General features: G+C 43.8%; 1 protein-coding gene across 1 annotated transcript in view; it reads right to left on the reverse strand.

Moving 5' to 3' along the window:
* ANO2 (anoctamin 2) overlaps positions 1 to 24,026 on the reverse strand; it is a 290,309-nt gene that overhangs the window by 162,919 nt on the left and 103,364 nt on the right. Inside the window, exon 11 of the mRNA XM_023749823.1 lies at positions 22,850 to 22,914. Coding sequence (XP_023605591.1) covers positions 22,850 to 22,914 — 65 coding nt within the window. The remainder of the gene's footprint in view (positions 1 to 22,849; positions 22,915 to 24,026) is intronic.

Genomic DNA, 24,026 nt, shown 5'->3' on the forward strand with positions numbered 1-24,026 from the left:
AAAGCTAACGCCATCTAAACTATATCCTCACATACCCTGATTAAGGGTAAAGATTCTTAGGCTTGCCACGGCTACATGGGAGACTCTCAAAAAGTCTTCCTCAAGCCCATCCCATTTCTCCAACCAAATGATTCCTCCATCAGACCCCTCACCAGCAATGGATACTATTGATGGACATATGTCTTCATAACTCACCTGTTACATTCTAAAACTTCGTTCCTCTGCATTGTACTGCTGCTTGATTTTATAACCAATGACACTGAAAATCTGCACCATACTTTATAGTGTATAGGCATCTTCACACACCCTGAAGGTCACAGGTTTAAACAACTGGCCCCAAAGCCAAGCAGCTATGACAGAGGATGCTGGGACTGATGCTGTCTTTTGCTTTCATTGCCTGAGCTCATTCACTTCTACTCTCTTATTATTTAAGTGGTTGTGTCTTATCTCCCCAGCCTTACTGCAAGCATCTCAAGGGTTTATATTATCTTTTTCTTCCCAACCTCCCCCCCGCCGGGCATTATATGAAACTCTGTCCTTTCCCAACACATGATGAATTCTTGTTGAATGCATGAATGATGAACATGTGAAGTGATACCTCTGTGAGTCAGGTAATGGCAAGAAAGCTTCAGGTGATTTGCATGAAAGCCACTTTGGAATAAAGTCATCAGAGGCAGCACCAGTCTCTGTGCCCAGGCTCCTGATTCCCTGGAATAATGTACATATGGGTAGCCTTTGTCTCCCCACGAGCTTTCTCACAGCATCTTTTAACTTAAGGACTAGAGAAAGAGGGACTTCTTTGAGCTTAGATGCCCGGTGCCTTCTTCTCATTGGTATACCAATGTAGAATCCTAGCAGAACTTGAGGCTTAATTCAAAGGTTATATGCTTTCAGATCACTAGCATAGATCCTAAGCTACCTGAGTACAGAACAATGCTATAATCTGGAGGACCACTCCAAAATTTGAGGACAGATACTCTTGAATATGGCAGGCCCCAAAGAATTCAGTTTCCAGATCTTAGGAAAAGGTCATGAATTCCCTATCCAAACATTAACCAAAGTTCTTTCAGAGCCCTAGACATATGACAGCAAATGCATGAAGGATAAATATCTCTTAAAATATACACACAAATAATTGAGGAGAAAGAAAGGAAATGAGCCTAAAAATAATCAGATGTGAAAACTGGCACAAGCTTGGAGGACATAAAAAAGCCCTTAAAGTTAAGGAGTTCACTTAGCTTTCACTTAAGGCACCAACCAAGAATCATCAGGATTGCAGATGATAAAAGAAATGGTCTCTAGATGAGGTATGAGGTCATGGTAGCAATAATCAGCTATGATTATTGAGGCTCCAGAGAGAAGTAAAGATTCAATCATTTGTCTTTTACTTCATGTTGAGTATGCAGAGAAGGAAACAAGGCCTTAGGGATGAAAGTAAGAAGAGGTAAGAGAAGAGAACAATAGAGCAGTGTCCCCAGGTGAACTTGATCCTCTCAGAACCTGGCATGTGGCAGCATGGCTGAGAAGATGAAGAGACCAATGTGGAACTTATAACAATATCTCCTAAGTCATCCAAAGGCTCTTTCCCAACAATGCTTTCTTATTACTTCAGGGTAAATGCATCACAAACATATGGATTTGATTGTACTTCCCCACCCCCATCTTCCTCTCCTCATGCCAGAAAAACACATACAGATTTCAAAATGAAAAGGAAAAAAAAACTAAAGAACAGCCAGGGACCAAAATGCGTAGCATGGTTTTAAGCAAGCTTAGAACATGTTAGGAAAATAATTATCTCTGGTCAACAAATCCAAATGGCAGTGGCACCCATCCATCATTAACACTGACAGCCAGGAAAATAACTGCAATTAGCAGACATGTGGTCTGCCAGTAGAGAATAGAAAGAAATGACCCCCAAAGGTCTGACACCTCCATGGGTGAGGTGACACATCATTTCCCTGAAGTTTTAAGACCAATGTGTAGGGGTGAATCCACTTCTGTCCTCAGACTTTATCAAAGGGTTGGTGTCCAGCTGTTCTCCATCTCTACTGGAAATGGAACAAAACGACTTCCAATAGAGTGGGGGGAATGCAATTTCAACATCAAAAGGAATGACCAGTTGTAATTCACTCTTACCACAATGCATATTAATCGTATACCTATAAATCAATCTATTTACAAATATTTATTGAGTGCCTGCTCTAATAAGGGCTGCATCATGAGCCAGACACTAAGCTGAATGATTTTCAAATATTATTCCAATCCCCACAACAGCACTAAAATATGGGTATTATTAACCCCACTTTATAGATGAAGACTGAGACACAGAAAAGTTAGATGCATTTCCCAAGATCATAAAGATAGGAAATGGAATGTGAGCAAACTCAAGTTTATTCAATTCCAAAATTTTTCCTTTATTTTCTTGAATTTCAGCTAAGTTCTGAAGGGGATTCTTTGTCCTTGCCCACCAAACTACACATCATTTTATGTTGAATAAATGTTGAGTGAATGAATGAGCATAAATGATGGATTTTAACCACCAATGCTCTTATACCATATTTCATCTATTTAAACATTCACCTCTTTTAAGTATTAATTATATAAATGTGCATCTTACAATCAGTAGACTCTAAGAATCAATGAAATATGATCATCTTGAACCAAGACCAGTTCCACATGAAAGCGTAATGAACAATGCAGGACAGTGAGATACTATGATTTGTAAGAAATGTATATAGTTATTCAGATGACCAGAATATATATTTCTCAGATATACTTGGTCTTCATCCACAGTTCCTGGCTCACAGCTTCCAAAGCCCTGGGAATTTCCTAAGGAGAGCAGCAATGGTGTCTCTTATTATGTTAATGAGGTGACTTTTGGACCCCACCCAAGGAAGGGGACTGTTTGAGTAAAAAACAACAACAACAAACACAGATTCCTACTAAAAATACATAATCTGAATCCCATCATTAGGTAGTGTGAGACAAACCCAAAGGGCAAGATTTTCAACATATGACCCTTTTCAAAAATGTCAATGCCACAAAAGACAAGGAGAAGATTACAAATTAAAGGAGACTAAAGAGATATACCAACTATAAATTATAACATAGGACATTATTGGGGCAATTGAAATTTCAATATGGATTGTAGAATACATAGTGACATAATAGCAATGTTAAATTTCCTAGTGTTGAAAATTACACTGTAAGAAAAAGTCCCTGTTTTTAGAAAATACACAGTCTTTAGGGATAAAGAGGCATAATGTCTACCACATTCTCTTAAATGACTTCATACTAATAATGTATACATATGTATAGAAAAAGGGAATGAGAGCAAATGTAGCAAAATATGAACAATTGATTAATCAGAGTGCCAATGATAGGGAGTTCTTTGTATTATTTTTGAAATTATTTTAAAATAAAAAGCAAATAAATCCAGTTTCTCCTCATTTTAGAGGAGTCATTTAGCCCAGACCCTGACCTCAGAACAGCAAGGTCTGATTTCTTAGGCTCCAAAAGCCTTTCTAGAAGAAAACAGAGAATCAGTTAGCAGGTCCTACCTCTCAATGCTCAGTCCTTTTTTATTTTTATTTTATTTTAGTGGAGACTAAAGGTGAACAAAGTGATAGTTGGAAATAATTATCTGAGCACAAAACAGTTAGTGCAACAACCACAGAGAACAAGTTAATAGCCATTTATGTGGCTGCAGGATGATCCTTCCCTTGTAAACACACCAGCAGTGAACCATGGCCAAACCCGCTCTCTACCCTCAGGAACTGGGAGCCTTAAATCAAAGGTACAAGGCGGGGCAGGCAGTACAGGTTGTGCACATTTTGAAGGAGGCTCTGAAAACAAGAATAAAGATGTTCCTGGAGGCCGTTTTGGAAGGAGAAAAGGAAACCTTGATGACTTCGTGAGATATTGGAATAGGTTGCAAGGGGGCAGGCCAACGGCATCCTTTCCTGGACATCTTTAAAAGAAGAGGAAACCGTCTAGGAAAATGTTACAATGTGTAAAAGTGACTTTAAAATACTTCATCATACACAGTGTGAGAGGATGTGTGTTATTTGACTGAAGCTATGAGGCAGGTGCCAAGCAAGATAGCCCAGGTGTTCAGCTGGCAATCTATTCAGAAAGCCCGTGTTCACAGGTGGCATTTCTGCTTTCCTTGTCTCTATCAACAAGCCCAGCTTGGTAAATTAGCATACGGAGTGTCAGAAATGGATTGTCATAGGTAAAAATAATGGCCTGTTAAGAAGCATAACAAATGTTAGAAAAGGGCTCTCATTTGGTGAAATTGGAAGAATTTAAATAATGTAGAATGGCTTGACATATTTCAGACATACTCCTTTGCTTATAAATATCCATGGAGGTGTATACCCCATGTCCTATGGATAATGCCTTAGGCTAAACCCCTAAATAGTCCCATGTCTAGCTTAGTCTCTGGATTCTGTTTCCCTGACATTGACTGTAAGGGTGACAAAATTCTGTCTCTAGAATTGAGATTTTTGCCTGGAGTGAATCTTTCATGCAAGGAGATGATCAAAAAATATGAAGGAACAGTATAATTAAAATATAAAAGCTGGGACATCCTGAACAGGTCATATGAACTACTACTTTTTCCACATTTGTTAATAGATGTCACTCATTTCAAAACTTCTTCAGAGGCTAACAGTGTCTACCAAGAAAGAATTTGCAACTTGCAACAAATGAATGAGGTGTGGGCCTGCATAATGGAGGGGCAGGAGGAAAGATGAGCCTTTCTTTTTGTTAATGATCTCTAGCTTAATTCCACTGTGGTCTGAGAATATATGCCGTATGACCTTGATCCTTAAGAATCACTGAACCTTACTTTATGAGCTAGAATATGGTCTAGCTCAGTAAATGGTCCATGTGCACATAAAAATAATGTGTCTGCTGCAGTTTGGCTATGTGTTCTATAAATACAAATTAGGACAAGTTCATTCACAATGTTGTTCAAGTCTACCACATCCCTACTGATTGACTACATGTTCTCTCAATTACTGAGAGAGTTAAAATCACCAAATATAATTGTGAATTTGTCTATTTCTCCTTTCTTTTTTGTCTATTTTTAGTCCATATATTTTATTTTTTAACTGAATTTATTAGGGTGACCTTGGTTAATAAAATTACATAGGTTTCAGGTATACATTTCTATTATACATCATCTGTATATTGTATTGTGTGTTTATCACCTCAAGTCAAGTCTCATTTCATCACCATTTATCTATCCCCTCTTTACTCTATTCTACCTCCACCCACCCCCCTTCCCTCTGGCAATCACCATACTGTTGTCTGTGTCCATGAGTTGTTGTTTTTTCTTTGCTTAATCCCTTCTCTGCCAGCCCCCAACCCCATCCCGTCTGACAGCTGTCAGTCTGTTCTCTGTATCCACGAGTCTAAAGCTCTGTTATCAGATGCACACAATACCAAATAGGATTGTCACATCTTCTTAATAAGTTAGCCTCATTATCAATATAAATGTCATCTATATTTCTGATCATATTTCTTGCCCTAAAGTCTACCATCTGATATTAATAGAGTCATTTCTGCTTTCTCCTGATTAGTGTTTACATAGTGCATTTCTTTTCACCCTTTTATTTTGTTGTTGTTGTTGTTAATTCTCACATGAGGATATATTTTTTTCATTGCTTTTAGAGAGAGTGGAAAGGGGGAGGGAGGGAGAGAGAGACTGGGAGAAACATCGATGTGAGATAGACACATCAATTGGTTGCCTTCCACATGCACCCCAACCAGGGCAGGGGATTGAACCTGCAACCCAGGTAAGTTCCCTTAACCGGGAATTGAATTCAAGACCCTTCAGTGTGTGTGCTGACACTGTAAACACTGAGCAACACTGGCCAGAGCACCTTTTTACTTTTAACTTATCTGTCCCTTTATATTTAAAGTATGCTTCAAATTAGCATCACTTAGTTGGGTATTGCTTTTTATCCAATCTAACAATTTATACCTCAATTTTTTAAAAATTTTTTTATTGATTTCAGAGAGGAAGGGAGAGGGAGAGAGAGAGGTAAAAACACCAATGATGAGAGAGAATCCTTGATTGGCTGCCTCCTGCATGCCCCATAATGCATAATGGGGATGGAGCTGGAAACCCAGGCATGTGCCCCAATCGGGAATTGAACCATGACCTCCTGGTTCATAGATTGATGCTCAACCACGCAGGCCGGGCTATACCTCAATTTTGATGTTTAAACTATTTATATATTTATACTTAATGTAATTGCCAAATACGGTCGGGTTTAAGACTACCAACTAGCTATTTTATTTTGTACTGTTCAGAGCAACTATATGGCTACACTTGTTCTATCAGGGATTTCCTGACTGTTGTCTAATGTCTGAAAATAGTTATTACATATATTTTAAGTAGTTTAGAGTTTTTATGGCAGAAAAGCTAGTCCTATACCAGATATGCCATCATGGCCATTGTGGAAGTAAGAAATGGTGTTAAAAAAGGTTTCTCAGGTGAGTCTGGTGCTGCTGGAATTGCTGTAATTCAACGGTCACATGTTCAGTTGGGTAGAGAAAAGGCCATAGTGACATGTGAGTGCTGGATATAAAACAATAAGGAATGTTGGAAGCTGTGGGGAACTAGAGAGCATATGTTCCAATTGAAAATATTCACATTTAATGTTTTTAATACATCTTTTGGACCAAGTTTAAAAGAAATGTCTATTGGCTGAAATCTTCCCTGGGTTTCTAATTTGTAACATCAATGAATCTTCTTGAGTGTCAACATACCTCTTAAAATGGGGCACCCAGAATTGAGCACATGCTTCCATGGCGAACTGACTGCTCAGGGGTGGTGACACCATAATTACCCACAATCTGTACCCCAGGAGTTCATTACTTCAGTGTAAGACAAGTTCATGTTTGGCAATAACCTGAGAGCTCATGTTTAGCTGTGGTCCACTCACCTCCCCCTCCCCCTGCCCCATCTCTCTTGCACAAGTGCCTGCCAAATCAAATTATCTTCTTCCTATGCTATTATTATTAACCTGATTTTACATTTACCATTATTAAATTTCACCTCGTTGGTTTTGGCTCAGGGTTCCTTCTTGTCAAGAACATTTTGAATCTCAGTTTTCTGTTATCTTTCAAGGTAAATACTTTATCCAGATGTGTACCCATGAAAAATATGATAAGTGTGCCTCCCATTCTCAAGGACCCAGAACTAGTGACTAAACCCCATGATACAGCCACCTTGACTGATGCTGGCCAATCAGTGCTGCCTTTGTTCCTTGTGATCTCTGTCCCCAGGGTAACAGAGAATAGAAGGAGATGAAGCCCAAACAAATAAATCCAGCTCTTAGAAAGTATTGTGGCAAAAAGCCAGGGTGATGGTGAATTTGCAATCTGTGTGGATTTTGTATAAATGTTCCCATGAATACTGCTGCCACTCATTCCCACAGGTAACAGGTAATGTTGAAAATGGGAGAAGATAGGGCCACCCTAAAGCAGAGCTGTGGGTTATTACTCCTGTTTGGCTTTCATTCAGAAGCCCCAGCTCCCCAACTAATCTTCTCTGAGCTTCAGTTTCCTCTCTAAAGTCCAATAGGCAGTCTACAAGGACCCAGAAGAAACTTTGCTCATGGGAGACAACTCAGTAGCCCAAGAAGCTCTGCTTCTTCTCCCACCACAGCACCCTCTTTTCCACTGGAGACCCAGGCTATGCCCCATTTTCACGAGGCCTTGCTTTGCCCTGGCTGTGACATGCTTCTGGGAAAAGTAATTAGAGGAAATTTCTCTATCCCTCCAATAATATTCTTTAAGTCCGATTTTACCAGCTTCCTACTTAAAACCTTCCACATCACTTGAGCTAAGTATTTAAGTCTGGCTTCATGACCTGATGCCTGCCAACCTTTTCTGCCTTCCGTCTCACCCTATCCTCACATATAGTCTTCATTCCAGCCATACTCAGCTCCTTTCAAACCTAATAACTGTGCTGTGTTCACCACCTCATGCCTTAATTCATGCTGTTCTCCATGCCTGGAATTCCCACTCCCTTCTCCTACAACCATCTGACACTAAGTCTTTAGGCAAAACTTAGCTCAGTCATTGGTCTTCCAGGAAGTCTCCTATGACTGATTCAGGAGCCTGTCTTTGGTCCCTTCTAGAACCCATTGCACATATTCTGTCCATGCAATCATCACCCATCGGTAGGTATTTGCCGATTTATCTTTTATCCAACTTGACTATGAGCTCCTTGAGGGGCAGGATTTTTTCATCATCACTACCTGGATTGGTTCCTGCCACAGTATTGGTGCTTGTTGAATTATCAAGTATCTTGACTATGGAGTGAATCAATGAGCAACTCAAAGCATGAGGGCAGGGCATTGGGGGGGCTGCAAGCTGAGTCTTCATCACAGCATCCTGAGCTCAGGCTCAGGCTCAGGATCCTAGGACTCTGTGTCACAGCAGGAATTTAAATGTCAGACATCCTCATGTGATTCCCAGGCCATTCACTCAGCTCCTCACCTCCTTCTAAATCCCCTCCCAGAGCAAGACAAGTTAAGTGGAAGAAAGACTAGGAAATTTCTCCTCTCTTCTCACAACTGCCTCACAACCAAGGAGCCACACTCCAGATGTGCTGGCCAAGAGAGGTGCTCTGGTGCCTGCAATCCACAAAGTTGAAGAAGCCTCCTGGAAAAACATCAATTGGAAAATCCATCCCCTGCCAGCCCTCACCAAGCTGCTCTCCTGCCAAGTTTGTTCGCTGCTTGAAGTCTATGACCCACTAGTTGTTTACGTTCCTAACCCTGAGTTCAAGGGCATCTGCAATTTAATTTGAACCATGGATAGATGGGGCTGTTCTCTGTTAGAGTTCCAAGAGCATAAACAAACTTCCAGGCTGAACTTTGTGTGGCATTCCCCAGCACCACTCCTACCCTGGGCCTATAAATATTTCTATCACTTTCCAAGATCACCTTCAGCAGGCCCGGATGGGTAACTTGCCCCCAAGTCTGAAAGACGTCACTAGGAGTAAACAGATATAGGGTAACTGAGATGGATGGATAAAGAAAGGAAATGGCAGGAAAAAAAGAACAAAGCCTGAGGGTTATTGGAAGAGGGAGAAGGAGAAAGTCCCAGGGACCAAAGAGATTTAGAAAAAGGTGCACATAGATGCGAAGCCTGAGATAAATACCTCAGGCCCTAGGAGGGTGTTGGAAGGACTGAAGAGACAGCCTGGGGGGGGGGGAGGGGGCTGGGGGAGGGGGAGACCATGATGAACTCTGAAACTCCTTGTCAGAAGTCAAACTCCAAATGAATGGTGAACAGAGTTGCTTGGCAATTCCCCACCCCTACACCCATAAAAAAGGAGAAAGAAAAGAAAAGTAGGGCAAATGTGCCCTCAATCCCTCAGAATACCTCTCACAGAATCTGCCTGCTTCTACCACCACTGTTCTTCCTGCCGAAAGTATCTTCACCCATAAAATCATGACAATTCCTTTCTGCCAGGCCCAGGTCTCTGAGGATTAAAAGCCAACACCAAAGGGGGTGGGTAATGGACAGCAAAAAGAATTCTGATCAAGGGACACAGGGCTGGGCTTGTTCCCAGCTCATTCACTATGGGAAGCCCCCTTTGTATCTCATTAATCCTCACTGTTCACTGGTACTGCCGGTTGGCTCACTGAAAATTATTGTCACCTTTTACAGACAGAGCACTGCTCTGCCTTTTTGTTTCATGTCACATTCATCACCCATTGTCCACATATAGGGGACACACCATTGGTTTATATTACTGTGCAGGTGTGCAAATAAGAGTCCCAGTTATTACAGAGACCAAAGCCCTGAGGACAGCACACCATGGCAACAAGAGGGACCCTTCCAGTCCTCTTACATATATATGCACACATACACATACACATGTGCACACAAACATACTCACATATTTAACATGCACCAACACCACTGGGACAACTCCAAGTCATTTGGAGCACGAGTCATCAGGCTGAGCCTCTGGGCCTTCCCCAAGAGTCAGCGGCCCTCATGGCCCTCATGCCAGGTCCCCTGCCATGCAGCTGCCATCCATTCTCCAGGCCAGAAGCCCCTGAGATGCCACGCAGACTTTTCCACTCCTCCAGATCTCCTTAAGTGCCTCTGATATACACCATGTGTCCCAACAGGAAAACACACACTCATCAACTCTACAAAATGCTCCAGATGTGATCAAAGCCAGAGAGGCATAAGAAAACAGAGATGGGGGTGTTTAGGAAGGGGGAGAGGAAAAAATCCAATATGTGAGGGTGGGGTGGGACGAGGTTGTCCCAGGTAGTGGGGAATCCAATAGACAAAGTCCAGAATTGGGGTCTAGACTCCTGATTTCCAATCCCTAGTTCAACTTGCCTCCATGTGAGACCTTGGGTCTTGCCTCCAGACAGGCTTCAGGCTTGAGATTCTGTCCTAGAGAGCCTAGAAAGTTGACCTTAGATGGGATATATAGATCACCTGGCCTAATCCTTTTCTTGTTAGGTGAGGAAGGTAGCAGGTAAGTCAACCTGCCCAGAGAATCATCTCTCTCTCTCTCTCTCTCTCTCTCTCTCTCTCTCTCTCTCTCTCTCTTTTTCTCTCTCTCTCTCTCTCTCTCTCTCTCTCTTTCTCTCTCTCTCTCTCTCTCTCTCTCTCTCTCTCTCTCTCTAGAAGTGGCCTCAGACATAATACCTCTGTCCCTCTCACTGTCAGCAGGTTAGAGCAGCACATATTAATAATTCCTTATTTAGAAGTGGCCTCAGACATAATACCTCTGTCCCTCTGCCTTGTTAGTTCTGTTAGAAGATTTTGGTTCCTTTTTTATACAATTAGGGGATAGCTTTCAAGGACCCCCAGATCTAAAATCCTGAAGCTCCCATAATCTATGACAACACCCCCTTAAGGAATCAGATCTGTTTTAATCTGAAAGATTCTAGAGTCCTTTCACCATCCCATCTGAATGTCTAATGACATCTGTCCACTAACCTCCACCACCTGCCTTGATCCCCTTCTAGGAAGCAGCTTGTGTGTCTCACCAACACAGTTTTCCTCCCTCAAAGTGTAGCAAAGTGGTTAAGATAATGGACTCTAGAGTCATACTGCCTGAGATTTTGAGCAAGGACTTATTAACTCTGTGCTGCAGTGTCCTCATCTTGAAAATGATGTCATTAGGTCTGGGGGCAATGATTGGGCCAACCTCACAGGGTCACCATGAAGATTCAACCAGATTGTGCACACAAAGGACATGGTGATTCTTTTTCATGGTGGGTATAAGGGGAAAGTGTTATGTTAGCGATTGTCATCATCTTGCCCACTAAGCCATCTGTCACTGGTGAACAGGGAGAGATGGTTCCCACCCATTGATGACAATCTAGTGAGACTTGTGGGTTAATTTGGATGTGGAGAAATGAGGATAAGAAAAGAGACCCTGGGCTCAGAGACATAGTACCCAGAATGCACACAAGTCCTCTCAGAAGGACAGAGGACATCTAAGAGGAAAAGTGGTTCTTCTCCCCAGACTCCCTACCTTGCCCCTCCACACTATTTGGCACGAAATGTACAGTCCCAGGTCTTTTCTGGTGCTTCGCACAGAGAAGCCTCAAGTCCTTTAGGAGTAAAAGCCAACAGATCATGTCAATGCTGCCCATACATATGTACCCAAATAAGCCAAACCTTCCAGACGTACTTTTCCTTGGATAAAGTCCAAAGTCCTCCAGGACCTGGTCCCTGCTTTACCCCAGCCTAGTCCCATCATGCCTCCAGACTTAATGCTCCAGCACCCAACCCCCCTCCTCCAGCAGTGGGGCAATACACACAGTGGTGAAGAGAATTAACTCCAGAGCTGAACCTAAAAGCTCAAATCTTACCTCTTGCTAGCTGTGTGACCTTATGTGATTTATCAATTCCTCATCTGTAAAATGAGGATAATATCTGCCTCAAAGGGTTGTTGTGAGTTAGCAAATGCAAAGGATTTTAATGGTGCCTGGCACACAGGGCATACCAAGTAATGTCAGCTATTGTCATTATTTCACTCATCTTTGCCTGGCTCATCTTGACTTTCATTCACGCATCAAATCTTAGTTCAAATGTCACTTCCTCATGGAAGCTTTCTCCAACTAGGTTAGATGGCACTAGATCTGCACTCTCATTAAGCCCCACATCCCATACTGTAACCCATGCCACACTTACAATTGACTACACATTATCTGTCTTCCCTGCTAAATCATAAGCTTCATGAGGTTCAGCTATTTGTAGGATGACCCTGGTTTATACCGGTTGTTAGATTGGTGTTCAGCAAATATTAACTTCTCTCCCCTTAAGAAAGAATATACTTTTCAGCAGCATGTATTTGTGCTTGGCATGTGACTACTTTGGACAATGAAACACTAGTAGATGTGATGTCAGTAATGACTTAAGAGGCACTGTATTGCTATTCTTTTCCTTGTGCTCTTGAGATTAACGACGAGAACATGCCCGGATAGCTTCTGATCTCAGGGGAGTGAGAAGAGCTGTGGAGACCTGAACACAATCTGAAGCCTTGAGTCAAGCCTAGCCAACCCTCAGCCTAAAGTAGAGTTTTTCCACTCAACTTACAGACACGAGAGCAAGAAAATGTAATGACTATTGTTATAAGCTGCTGACTTTGGGGTGGTTTGTTATGCAGCCTTTTGTGACAACAGCTGACCAGTACACTTAGCATAATTATTAATAGTACTCACTTTCCCTCTAAAAAGTGTCCCAAGTTAGATGACAAATTACCTATCACACAAGATCAGTCCAGGTCTATCTTTTTCATCACTTTAACACCAGTGCCTAAAACAGTACCTAGGACAGAGAAAGAATAGAATTCTTTCACATTGTCCCCATAACAACGCTTCTGGATGGTTGCTGGATCATTAGAGGGCCAAACCTCACCATCTACAAATGTAAAATCTTCAGAGAAGGGCCAATATATCCAAAGAAGGATATGATTTCACAGGATGTAACAAAGGGGCACTAGACCATGGGGTAAGCATGGAGAATGAATAAAAGTGAAAGAAAATGAACTCCAGCAAAAGGAACTGACATGAGGCATCAGGTGGGGCTTCTGGGAGGTTGAATACCCCTGAATGGGGCAAAGAGACACCCTCAGTCTATGGCTGATTTACTTCTCTCCACTGAGCAGCTTGCCTTCCTGCCCAAAGGCTGAGGATTGGGCAGAATATCAACCTAAAGAAATACTGCCATTTTGTTAGAATTGATAACATCTGGAAACTAAGCCATTGCCCTTACTCATCTCCAGACTAAAACACTCAAATAAAAATTTCAAAATATCAGTCCTCCACTCCCCTCTCTGCCTCTCCTGACTGTGTTTAGTGAAATAGATTCTGTGAAAGAAACTGAGGAGGCCAAGCCAACAACCCTGAGGCCTGAGCCCTCAAGGAGGATTTCCTGAGTCCCTTCAATGGGCTGGGTAACTCAGGCTGAGCACAACCCCTCCATGACTGAGTCAACCATTCTGCCAGGGGCAGACAGCAATCCTTGGCAGTTACCCAATTACCCATGTCTTTGAATACCTTGAGATAATCCCAAGAAGGTACTAGAGGACAGTAGTCTCCCAGGCAGGGATCTTGAAGTTTTGTGTTTTTTTCTTGCCTTTGTCTGTGACTTCAAGACCCACAGAATGCTGTGCTTTTCCGTTTCTAAAACAGAGGCATGTGCCTGTGCAAAAAGCCTGGGTGTGCCGGGCTAATTAAATTTAGCTATCTTGCGGCTGTTGTTGTAACGTGTGCTCTGCCGATGTTATTCAATGTGTTAAGACGCTTTGTGTTTATGTTGGTTACATACCCATGTGGTGTGGGTGGAGAACATCAATCAAGGGAATATCATTAGCAGAAATGGGGAGCTCGGGGGTTCCAGACACACGTGGTGAAACGGTGGCTCATGGGATCAAACAGTTGGGTCATGTCCATGGTAACTCCTCATCCACATGCTAGTTCCCTCCCTCCTTCTAGGGCAAGATCAGTCCCTCAGATCTATCTCAGGTTCTTGACTCCCACAGACAGGATCACATCTGTATCACCAGCTTAGAGGTTTAGTGGAGGAGACACAAAAAGTCCAAGTCTCTCTGCCCAGAGGTGGAACTGCACCAGGTCCATAGGGGCTGAACTGTGGGACTTGCCCAAAGTTTCCCAAGAGAAAGGATGAGTGAAAAACTGAATCCTGATGTGTCCACTCTCACCTCACAGCTGGAGTACATACGTCCTCAAACCCTAGCAAGCTTTGTTTTGCCACCTGCCTAAATTCCAGAGAAACCACGCCACAGATTCTCCTTCTGGTCCCACTGTCGTGATCCCTTTGTCTAGGACTTCTACCCCACACTGTCTCAAATATCTCCTCCAACCATTTCCTGGAGCCATGGTGCTCTCTTCTCAGCCTAATCTGAACCTTGCAAACCCCTCAACCATATTTTTTCTCTCCTTCAAATCTCTACTTTCTACTCAGAACTCACATACCCCGTAGTCTCATTTTTCTCTCACCAACCATACTCTATACAGTAGTTAACCCCTTCAAAACCTTTTCCTGTAACCTTGCCCTTCTACATATAGCTCTGTGCATTAGTTCCCTGTTGGGTGCTCCTTTACAGCTCTGTGACCTCCATCAGAAAAGTTCTGTATGCCCCATCATTATTCTCCAATAGTCCTGTTTCCCTCCTTCTTTTAGCCTTGGCACCATATCCAGGACAAAGCTCTTCATACAGTAGACCCTTGATGCAGGGACCCACTCTGTGTTGTTAACATACTCTGAGCTCTGTTGTAAGAAAAATCTTTGATAGTCTGGGTTTCTCATGACTTCCCAAAGCAAGTAAGGAGAACAAAATGCAGCTCTTCACAGCAAAGGTACCTGATGTATCATTTTCACTCTGGTCCCCTCTCTGAGGCCTCTTGAGCTTCAAAAACACCACTTCACTCTCACTGGGAAGCAAAAATAAGACAATTCCACTGCAAAGGCAGACCCTCCACAAAACCCCACACCTAACAGGAGCCAGACTCCAGGACAGGCTGTGGAAGAGTTTTACCTGCTGCACAATGCTAACCTGCTTGGGTGTCCCATTGCTAACCCAGCAGCTGAGACCAAGAAGTACATTGGGGCTAGGAAGGAAGCTACTCAGTTGACAAAAGCAAGATGTGACAGCTGACAACCTGACAACATGGAAGAAGTCAGAAAAATAAAAGGCTATGAAAAATAGAAAAGAGAAATTAAAAACATGGAATTCTGGGTCATTTAACAGAGGCACAAACAACTTTATCTAGTTCAATAGGCCCTAAGAGTAACATGTCACTCTACTAAGCACAGAGGAATGTTCACAATGATGACCCTATGGTGAAGCAGGGGTTGACTATGGTCAGTCAGCTCCGCCTACCAGCAGATCACACCAGTTTCCCCTCAGAGACTGCTAATTAATGGGATTAACACTAGACATCCAGTTCGCCTGACATCCAACTGGATGGAGCTCTGTGTCACCTTCAGCCACATGGCACAAGAGAAAAATCATAGTTTCTGAAGTCAGACAGGCCTGGGTTTGAATCCCAGATGAGCTGCTCTGTGGTTTTGGGAAGCACCTCATCTCACTGAGTTCATACATGGAGGTAAGAATACCCATGCTACAAGGGCTGCTGGGAGGTACAGAGTTCACGCCTGCAAAGTGTGTAGTTACAGTGCATTGATTTACATTAAAAAACGGTCTCGCGATTATACAATATTTTGGAATATTATAATTTCCCCCAGGGGGCAGATAAATAATTACTTAACCAAGCCTGTGTCCACAATATTTGTGCAACTCTTTATCATAATCCTTGTAATAATATCATGGGGTGGGTAAGACAGGTATTATGATGCCTATTTCATAGCTGAGGAAACTGAGGCTCAAGAGAGAATGGCTTGTCCAAATATTACATCAACTAGAAATAAAGCTAGAGCTAAAACTGAGTTCTAATCTCAACTCACTGCTCCCTGTCTGAAGGAATGTCCCCAGGCAAGTACCTCAGGATCTGATAAACACATACACAGTCACTCTATCCATCTTTTAATTTAATAAGTGTTGGCTCACACCTTCTCCATTTTCTTCCTGGAGTAGGGAGCTCATTTGTCTTCATATGGATGTCTCTGCAAATCTTTAATGACGATACTTTTCCTTTCCTGAAATATTTCCATCCTGGCTGAGTTCTTCTTTGAGCGTGATGACCTGAGTTGGACATGTTTTGGTAAATCCCTAAGTGATGTGATCCTAAAATGTATTCTGAGAATTTCCAGGGTCTGTGGGTACTGCATGGATATTTCTAGATGACTAGTTTGGGGGGTTCAATCCCCCCCCATAGACTTTTCCATATGCTGTTTCTCTACAGCCTCACAGTTACTTTTTTGAAAATTTTCTCCATCAATTTGTCCCTTCATAACCCAGAAAAGCCCAGTGGTCATCAACAAGTTTGGAGATTTGACTTTGAACTTAAGCTCCTTGAAAATGGGGTCATGCTTAATTCAGTTTCATACCCCCAGTGTCTGACATATGGTCACTGAAAAATCTGTGTTGGTTTAACTACACAAGTGAGGTGTGTGGAAGGGCCCTGCTCTGAGTTCCCCAGGCAAGTGAGTCCAGAAGAGGATGATCATGACGATGAGGTTGTGTGAAGAGCCCATGTCATATGAGGACATGCAGACAGGTCCAGGAGTGTTTTGTGTAGAGGAAAGAACACTTAGGTATTTGAGGACTGTTACTGATATAATTGCTATTTTCAAATAATTTAAGGACAGAACTACATGACAGGGTACTTTTGTTCCTGGAGCTACAAGGAGCAAAACTGGAGCAAAAGGGAGGAAGTCAGCAGAGTTCTTGTTCTGGCTCCATGACTATTTGTCAAGGCTAGAAATCCAATAGACAAACAAGCTGTCTGTGAGGCAAGGCGCTCCCTACTATAAGAAAAGTCAAGCAGAGGCTGAGCATTGGTTAAATAAATATGCAGTGAGAGGAACTCTTCATGCTTTCATTCCAGGGCCAGGCACTGAGCTGGCTGACCTCTAAGTTCATCCCACCTCTGTGATGCTATGGTTTGATCCCTGGGTTACTGGGTACTGAGAATTTATTGCACACAAGGGCCAAGGAGATATGAAATATAAAGCTTGTCATGTATTTTCAAACTAATATCAGCTTCTGATCCTCCTTGGGAAACAGGACATGACATAAGTAGTCAAGGAAGCAGTGAGCTGGTGAGCCAGGTAACTCTTTCCTTCCCTGCTCTACCCTTGCGGGAGGCCATGGGAACATGTGCAGCTACCTGAGGTCTTGGGACCCAACATCTGTACCATATGGCTGATACTACAGGAAGGAAGGTTAAAAGTTTGATCTAACAAGAATCGCCATCTATAGAAAGTTGTTCTGAGGCTCCGGAGGCCCAGCTCAGAAGACCTAGATGGCCTTTGGGTGCAGTCTTGGACTGGAGCTAAGAGCACCATATTCCTAGTCTAAGTCAACTGACCAGCCACAGGCCACAACTTCCGGGAAGGTGCAAACGGGAAGGGAGTGACACTCAGTGGGGCACAAGAGAGGAAGAAGAGTAGGATAGAGCTACTTCACAGTTAGATTTAATAACCAGCCTGACATATTTTTCTGATCTGTCAAATGGCCAGAACACTGTTATCCTTGTTTCTGCCTGGTCTGAAGCAGCTACTATCTGCTTTTCTCTGTCTATTCTGCTCCCACACTCTCAGAGACAAAAGAAAAATAATCTTCAGAGCCATAAGAGATTTCCTTCCAGCCTGAAAATACTTCCCAGCTAAGTCCAATACTTCAACTGCTGAGGCCTGTGTAAATACCCCCCCCACGTGTGCTAGTCCCCCACTTCACATTTCCTTAGCCTCCTCTCTTAGATCCAGCCTCACCCTGGATTCCAACCCTAGATTCTCTCCTAACCTATAGGGCAAATCAAGGTGCATGGATCAGGCTGGCACGAAATTCATGCAGGTGAGATTTGCAAGTCAAGTTTTTTATTTACCACTCCCAGTCAACAGGCAGGAAGGATCGGGCTTTAAGTCAATGTGATTTCTAGCCCTGAGTATCAAGCTAAACAAGAAATCCATATACAGGGCAGCCCAGGCTGGCAATGAAGACACATTCAGGGCCTTTTAACCTCAGTCCTTCAGAAAGCAACACTCTAATTCAAGTGCCACCTCTTCCAGAAAGTCTTCCCATATTCTGCTAATAGCAATTACTCTTCTTCTGTTGTCATGTACTATCATGTTTATACTCATATCCTTAAAAGCCCTCACTTCATCCTCTCTTGCACATGCCTGTCTTCCTACATAACTGCTAGATCCTTAGGGCACAAACTTCACCTTATTTATTGCTACACCACCCATGTTTCTGAGCACAGAGACTTTGCTCATCATAAGTGTCAGTAAATATTTATTGCATTGGGCTGAATGGCCTTTATAAATCCCAAGGAAGGATCAAGGAGGAGGCAGCAGGGCTCAGGAAATAATTAATCACAGGTTGATTAACATTGTTTCCTCTCCATTCCCACCCCTAAACCAGGCTGGCCTGCTGAGAAGCCTCCTAAGAAAGAATGTGGCTCCCTATCTCCCTCCTAGAGGGGTTGGATGGGGGTAGGGCCTAGAGACTGACCAAGAAGGATGGATCAAATCACACAGCCTTCTCGTGGATGAGAACTCTGGCAAGGAAAAGGACATCTGCCTTGCAGTAGGAGGAGGGCTAGCTAATTCCTGTGATGCCAGGATCCTGGACAGGCTCCCTAAGGGCAGGGCTGGAGAGGGCTGGGAGTCTAAAATGGTAGAGATGTGTACCAAGAGGGGGCACATATCACTCTTGCTCTCCACAGATGATGCCCAAAGGCTCTTGAGATGGTATGACCCCTCAGGTTGTTGTGAAAGTGTTCATGTCTCAAAGCTTCAAGCCAGAACATTTTTAAAAAAATATGTTTTTATTGATTTCAGAGAGAGGAAGGGAATAGAGAGAGGGATAGAAACATCAATGATGAGAGAGAATCATCGATCAGCTGCCTCTTGCATGTTCCCTACTGGAGATCAAGTCTGAAACCCAGGCATGTGCCCTGATAGGGAATCTAACTGTGACCTCCTGGTTCATGGGTCAACACTCAACCACTGAGCCATACCAGATGGGCTTATGCCAGAACATTTCTAAGGGAACTTCAGAGCTGCCCCAGGGACAGGTTTCATGCCCACGGCCTGATTTTTAGGAAGCCTCACTCTTGAAGTGGGCATCCCTAAAAGAGATGGGAATGAGTGAGTGATAGCCACTTAGCCCTCTCCTGATTCAGTGTGCTGCCCATGAATAACCTCCTTGGTGAATTTCCCAAGTTAACGGGCGGCAATCCCTTGAGCCTAGTAGGCTTGTAAACCCCTCTCTTCCTCATGCAGTGGCAGATGCTTAAAAATAAACATTTTGTACATAAACTTCAGCAAGTATAGTTAGGAGCTAAATCAAACTCAGATGTTTAAAGTCTGTTTTGTCTCACCCATATCAAAACTTCCAAGCTAAGAAAATCAGCCTGTGAGCAGACATTAATTCTAGTGAAAAGACAGGTCATGTTCCTGATGAACAGTGGATCACATCTGTACAAACCCAAAGGGCCCCTGACCCCCAGATTCCCCAGGAAATCCAGGCTGTTTCTTTCCTGGGACATTGGGGTGTTAACCCAGAGCAGTGCAGGCAGAAACCTACTCCCCTGGCAGCAAGGCCCCTCATGCGGCTCCTAAAGAACTGGAAAAGTTGCTTCCCTCCAGCTAAGACATCCTGTCCCTCATTGTCTTAATCACAAACCACATTTCTGCCAGGGCACAAGTGCTGCTGGCTGGATGTCCCCAGAAGAATCTACTGGGAGTGGGTCCTTGCTGGATACCTTCCTGGGGAACTTTCCAGGCAACTCTTACACACACACACACACACACACACACACACACTCCACTCACTCAGGCCTGCAGGCCCAGAGGTTTCTAGAGCAAAGGTGGAAATCCCAGTTGGGCTGGAGAGACACATCAGCAGTCTCACAGTGCAGCCTGCTGGGCATGCCTGAAGGTGCAAGAGGAGGAGGCAGGGGCCAGGGGTGCAGGTGTCTTGCCTCCCCTCTGCCCACTTTCACCACCTGGGAAAGGAGCCTTTAACCCCAAATATCAAGTTCAGGCTTGAAGACCTGCAGAAGAAGGCCTTCAAACATTGTAAACAGATCTCCCACCCCCACTGAGCTCTTAGTGCTTTAGGATGTTCCAAAGGACTAGCATGGGGGTGAGGGGCACACTGGGGTTTCTCAGGAAGAGCAGAAGCTCAATGCTAAACACGGAGCTGAGTACCCAAGGAAATAGGTGGGAAATAGCTCTGCTAGACTTTCGTCTGAATTATACTCAGCTTGTATCAGACTCCCTGACTCTGTCCATCTTTCAACACAGACCATATGGGTGCAATTTCTATGTGAGGCACCAAGAGGGTACAATTCACATTAGGAAGTAGTAATGGAATAGCCTCATCACAGTGTGAGGCCACAGTGGCTCAAGGAAGGCAGCCACAGGCAGTTCTGACAGGTGGTAGCAGGAAAGATGGAGAAGTGGTGGAGGCAGAGAGAAATGATGCTGAGGAAGCACCGGGGGTGTGGTGTCAGAAAGAGGGCAGACAAGAGGAAGAAGGTGACTTTGACAGAATCAGAGAAAGTGAAATGGGCCATTTGGAAGAAAGTGCGAAATGAGTTTAGGGTGGTGCCTGCAGAGTATGGGTAGCTGTTCCCCACTCCTCCACCCCAGTTGTCTCTTTAGAAGCCCTTCAGCTGCCTTTTCTTGGCTTTCCTGTCTCTGCTTACCCACCTTTGCCCTTAATGCTCCTGTCCTTCTCCCCTCTCCTACTACTGTCACTCTCTCTCTTTCCAGCAGCCCCAGGAGGTCAGAGAGTTCCTTATATTACAGGGTAGACAACTCCCCACACACACTACCCAGTGTCCCTTCCCTCTAGCCAGTATCTGAGAGATGCCTGAGGTGCAGCCTTCCTCCCTCTGGCCAAGCCGCTAGCCTAGCCCAGGACTGTGGGAGCTCCCCAGCCATCTGATCCATGAGGAGCAGTGGCCAGCCTCCAGCTCCGTAGTGCATCGTGCCCCGTCTAGACACATTTGAGCTTTCTGTGCTCAGGAACCGCCAGGCCCCAGAGCAGGGCTCTGCTCCAAAGGCAATTCTTCCCCTGCAGGTGAGGCTGCTTTGGTGGCCAAAACTGAGTGCATATTGGAGCCATTTCCCACTTAGCTGGCGGCCAGTCACCTGAAGTCTCAGGGGCACAGATAGGGCTCGCTAGTAAGGAGAATTTTTATTTTTTAATCATATTTTGAAAAAAACAAATGAGTAGTTGGAGAAAACAGGCGACAGAGTGGGTGGCCACTTGAGATGCAGAGAGGAAGATCAAAGCCCACCAGGCATGGAGGAAGCAGCCTTGGTGTGGCCCAGAGAACAGTCTAGGTGGCCCGTGCCTCATGAAAGGCAGCCGGGGCCTGGGAGGTGCTGGGGGAGGGAGCCTTGGTCACAGGCACCCAATGGCCCTGCTTCCTGACCCAAGCACTTTGGTTAACAGTCTTCAGCTGAAACAAACACCTGTTGTCAAGAGACGTCCAGCCAAGCTCCCAGTTCCCTGGAAAGGCCCTCACAGCTCCGTGTGGGAAGTGAACCTGCCCAAACTATGGCCCCAGGCTGCTTTCTTCTTCCAAGAAGCAGCTGGAATTTCTCCCTCTGGACTCAATCCTTCTGGCTGCTGCCCCCTTTAGAGTCCCAGCCCAGGGCAATCAGCCAGGAACATTCTCTGTGTTTGCATGCTGATTAATTAGTTCATTAGAAGAACCACAGTGACGCTGTGGCAGTGAGTCCATTATTTCAAATAGGCCTAGAGTCCTAGGCTGAGTGTCCTCTTTTCCAAATAAGCATACTCTATCAAATTTCCTCACAGATCCCTCAGTTCAGCCTCCCATTTTAGGGCAACCAGGATCCTGAAGACCAAAGAGCAGCATTACTTGCCCAAAGCAACATAGAGCCCGGAGTGGCTGGGCCTGAAAGAGAACCCAGTCTCCAGACTCATCCCAGTGCTTTCCCATTTGAAGGTGTTGTCTCCCAATAATCCAGCTGGGAAAGAGGATGAACTCTAAGAACACACTGAGTTTCTAGAACCCTCAACCCATTTTATGCTAGTCAGACTTACTGCATTCTAATATGTTCTTTAAAAGAACTCTTCACCAATGTTCTATGGAAGCTGGGGAAATTTTCAAGGTAACAGGACATCATTGTAGGGGCAGTGCTGAAGGAAGTGATGCCAGGACCCGGTCTCTCCCCCCTTCTAATTTGGAGAAGCCATAAAAAGCCCATATTACCTCTCAGGCCAGCCAGCTTATTCCAGGTCTTCCCTTTTTTTGGTCAACACCATGATTACTTGGGCATAACCCAAGGATGTTTCAACAAGATCCTTCTTTAGGACAATAATAAGAAGTATAATTCCATTTGTTCCCCTCTCCCCCTACACACACACACACACAAGAGCAGGCAGGGACTGACCATAGTGATGAAGGACCTCAAGATGGAAGTCATGGTGCATCCATCTACATCATCTGTTGCTCACACAACCTCCATTTTTCTCCCTGTCCCTGAGCTGCTTCCCTATCCATAAAACACAGCAGGGAAATAATACAACTTAGCAAAGCAGATTTATCTGCTTGACCAATGGTCTCCAGAAGCTAATGGGATTCACAGATATATTTCAGGATTTGCATCTCTAGAGTCTTCCCAAGAATTTCCTCCCACGTCTTACCTGATGAGGTCAATAGGTTGAAACTTATAAAACACTCCATAGCGTGCCCATTCTTGATACAGCAGCTAAACAAGAAAAATAGGGAAACAGATTAGAGGGGGTGGAGGGAGCAACTGTTCACCTTTGTCTAACCTAGCAAGTCAAGATTTTACCCCCAAAGCCACCCCAATGGCTTCATTTGGATGACTAGCAAGTCAAAATTGAATTTCAAAGTCCAGCTTCTAGGACAATTCTCATGAGACATCCACAAGGGAGATGTCCTAAGGCAGAAGGCTATAGAAGCTGACTTCTTCCCCAGAAAATAAAGGTGACCTTTGTCACACTCCAAGGTAATGCTACACCTAGCCATCGTAATCTTTCTTTTATTATTCCTTTGTCTTGCTTAGTCCAACAAAATGAGCCCTGACATTCTTTTATTCACTCACTTAACAAGTATTAATTGAACATATACTATATACCAGGCACTGTGCAGACACTGGAACATATTCTAGAGGAAAAGGGAGAAAATAATGCACCAAACATATCAGGCCATCCATCTTGTGATGTTTCCACAGCAACGTTAGCAGAACTGGCATGTGGACACACTTGTGTATCAGTCCCAAGGGCAAACCACATTTTAGTGTCAAATACTTGGCCAGCAAGCTTCACAAGTCATCCACAGGTAAATGAAGTAATTTGGTAACAAAGTATCACTAGACATCACCTAGTTGGCCATGCTGAACAGATACTAGCACAGAATCAAATTAATTGTTTAGAATTGACAGACTTATAACACAGTTACTACCTTGTTATGTTCTTTATTCTCCTTTTACATCATATCTCCTTATACATCACACAAAATTCACCTGGAATTCTGTCAAGGAAAAGCTGCTCCTATTGGGTACTTTGTATATCCAGTTCAACATACACCCTACAGGAAGCCATCCTTTCACCTAAGTATCTTTAAAGACATGATACGAAAACTTCAACAAGAATTGGCATTCCTACTTAGTGGCTATAGACTTTTATTGTCAGAAACTCTCCCAACAACCAAAAAATAGAACCAGAAACTACACAGATCCGGATAGAACAAACTGCACCCATAGTCACTACCATGTTCAAAGTAGGAAACCAAGACACAAAAAAAGGGGTGGCAATGTGAATAATGAGCACAGGAAGATCTGAATTCATGAGCTTG

This window comes from Myotis lucifugus, unplaced genomic scaffold, assembly GCF_000147115.1.
Source record: "Myotis lucifugus unplaced genomic scaffold, Myoluc2.0 scaffold_10, whole genome shotgun sequence".
Lineage (NCBI taxonomy): Eukaryota > Metazoa > Chordata > Mammalia > Chiroptera > Vespertilionidae > Myotis > Myotis lucifugus.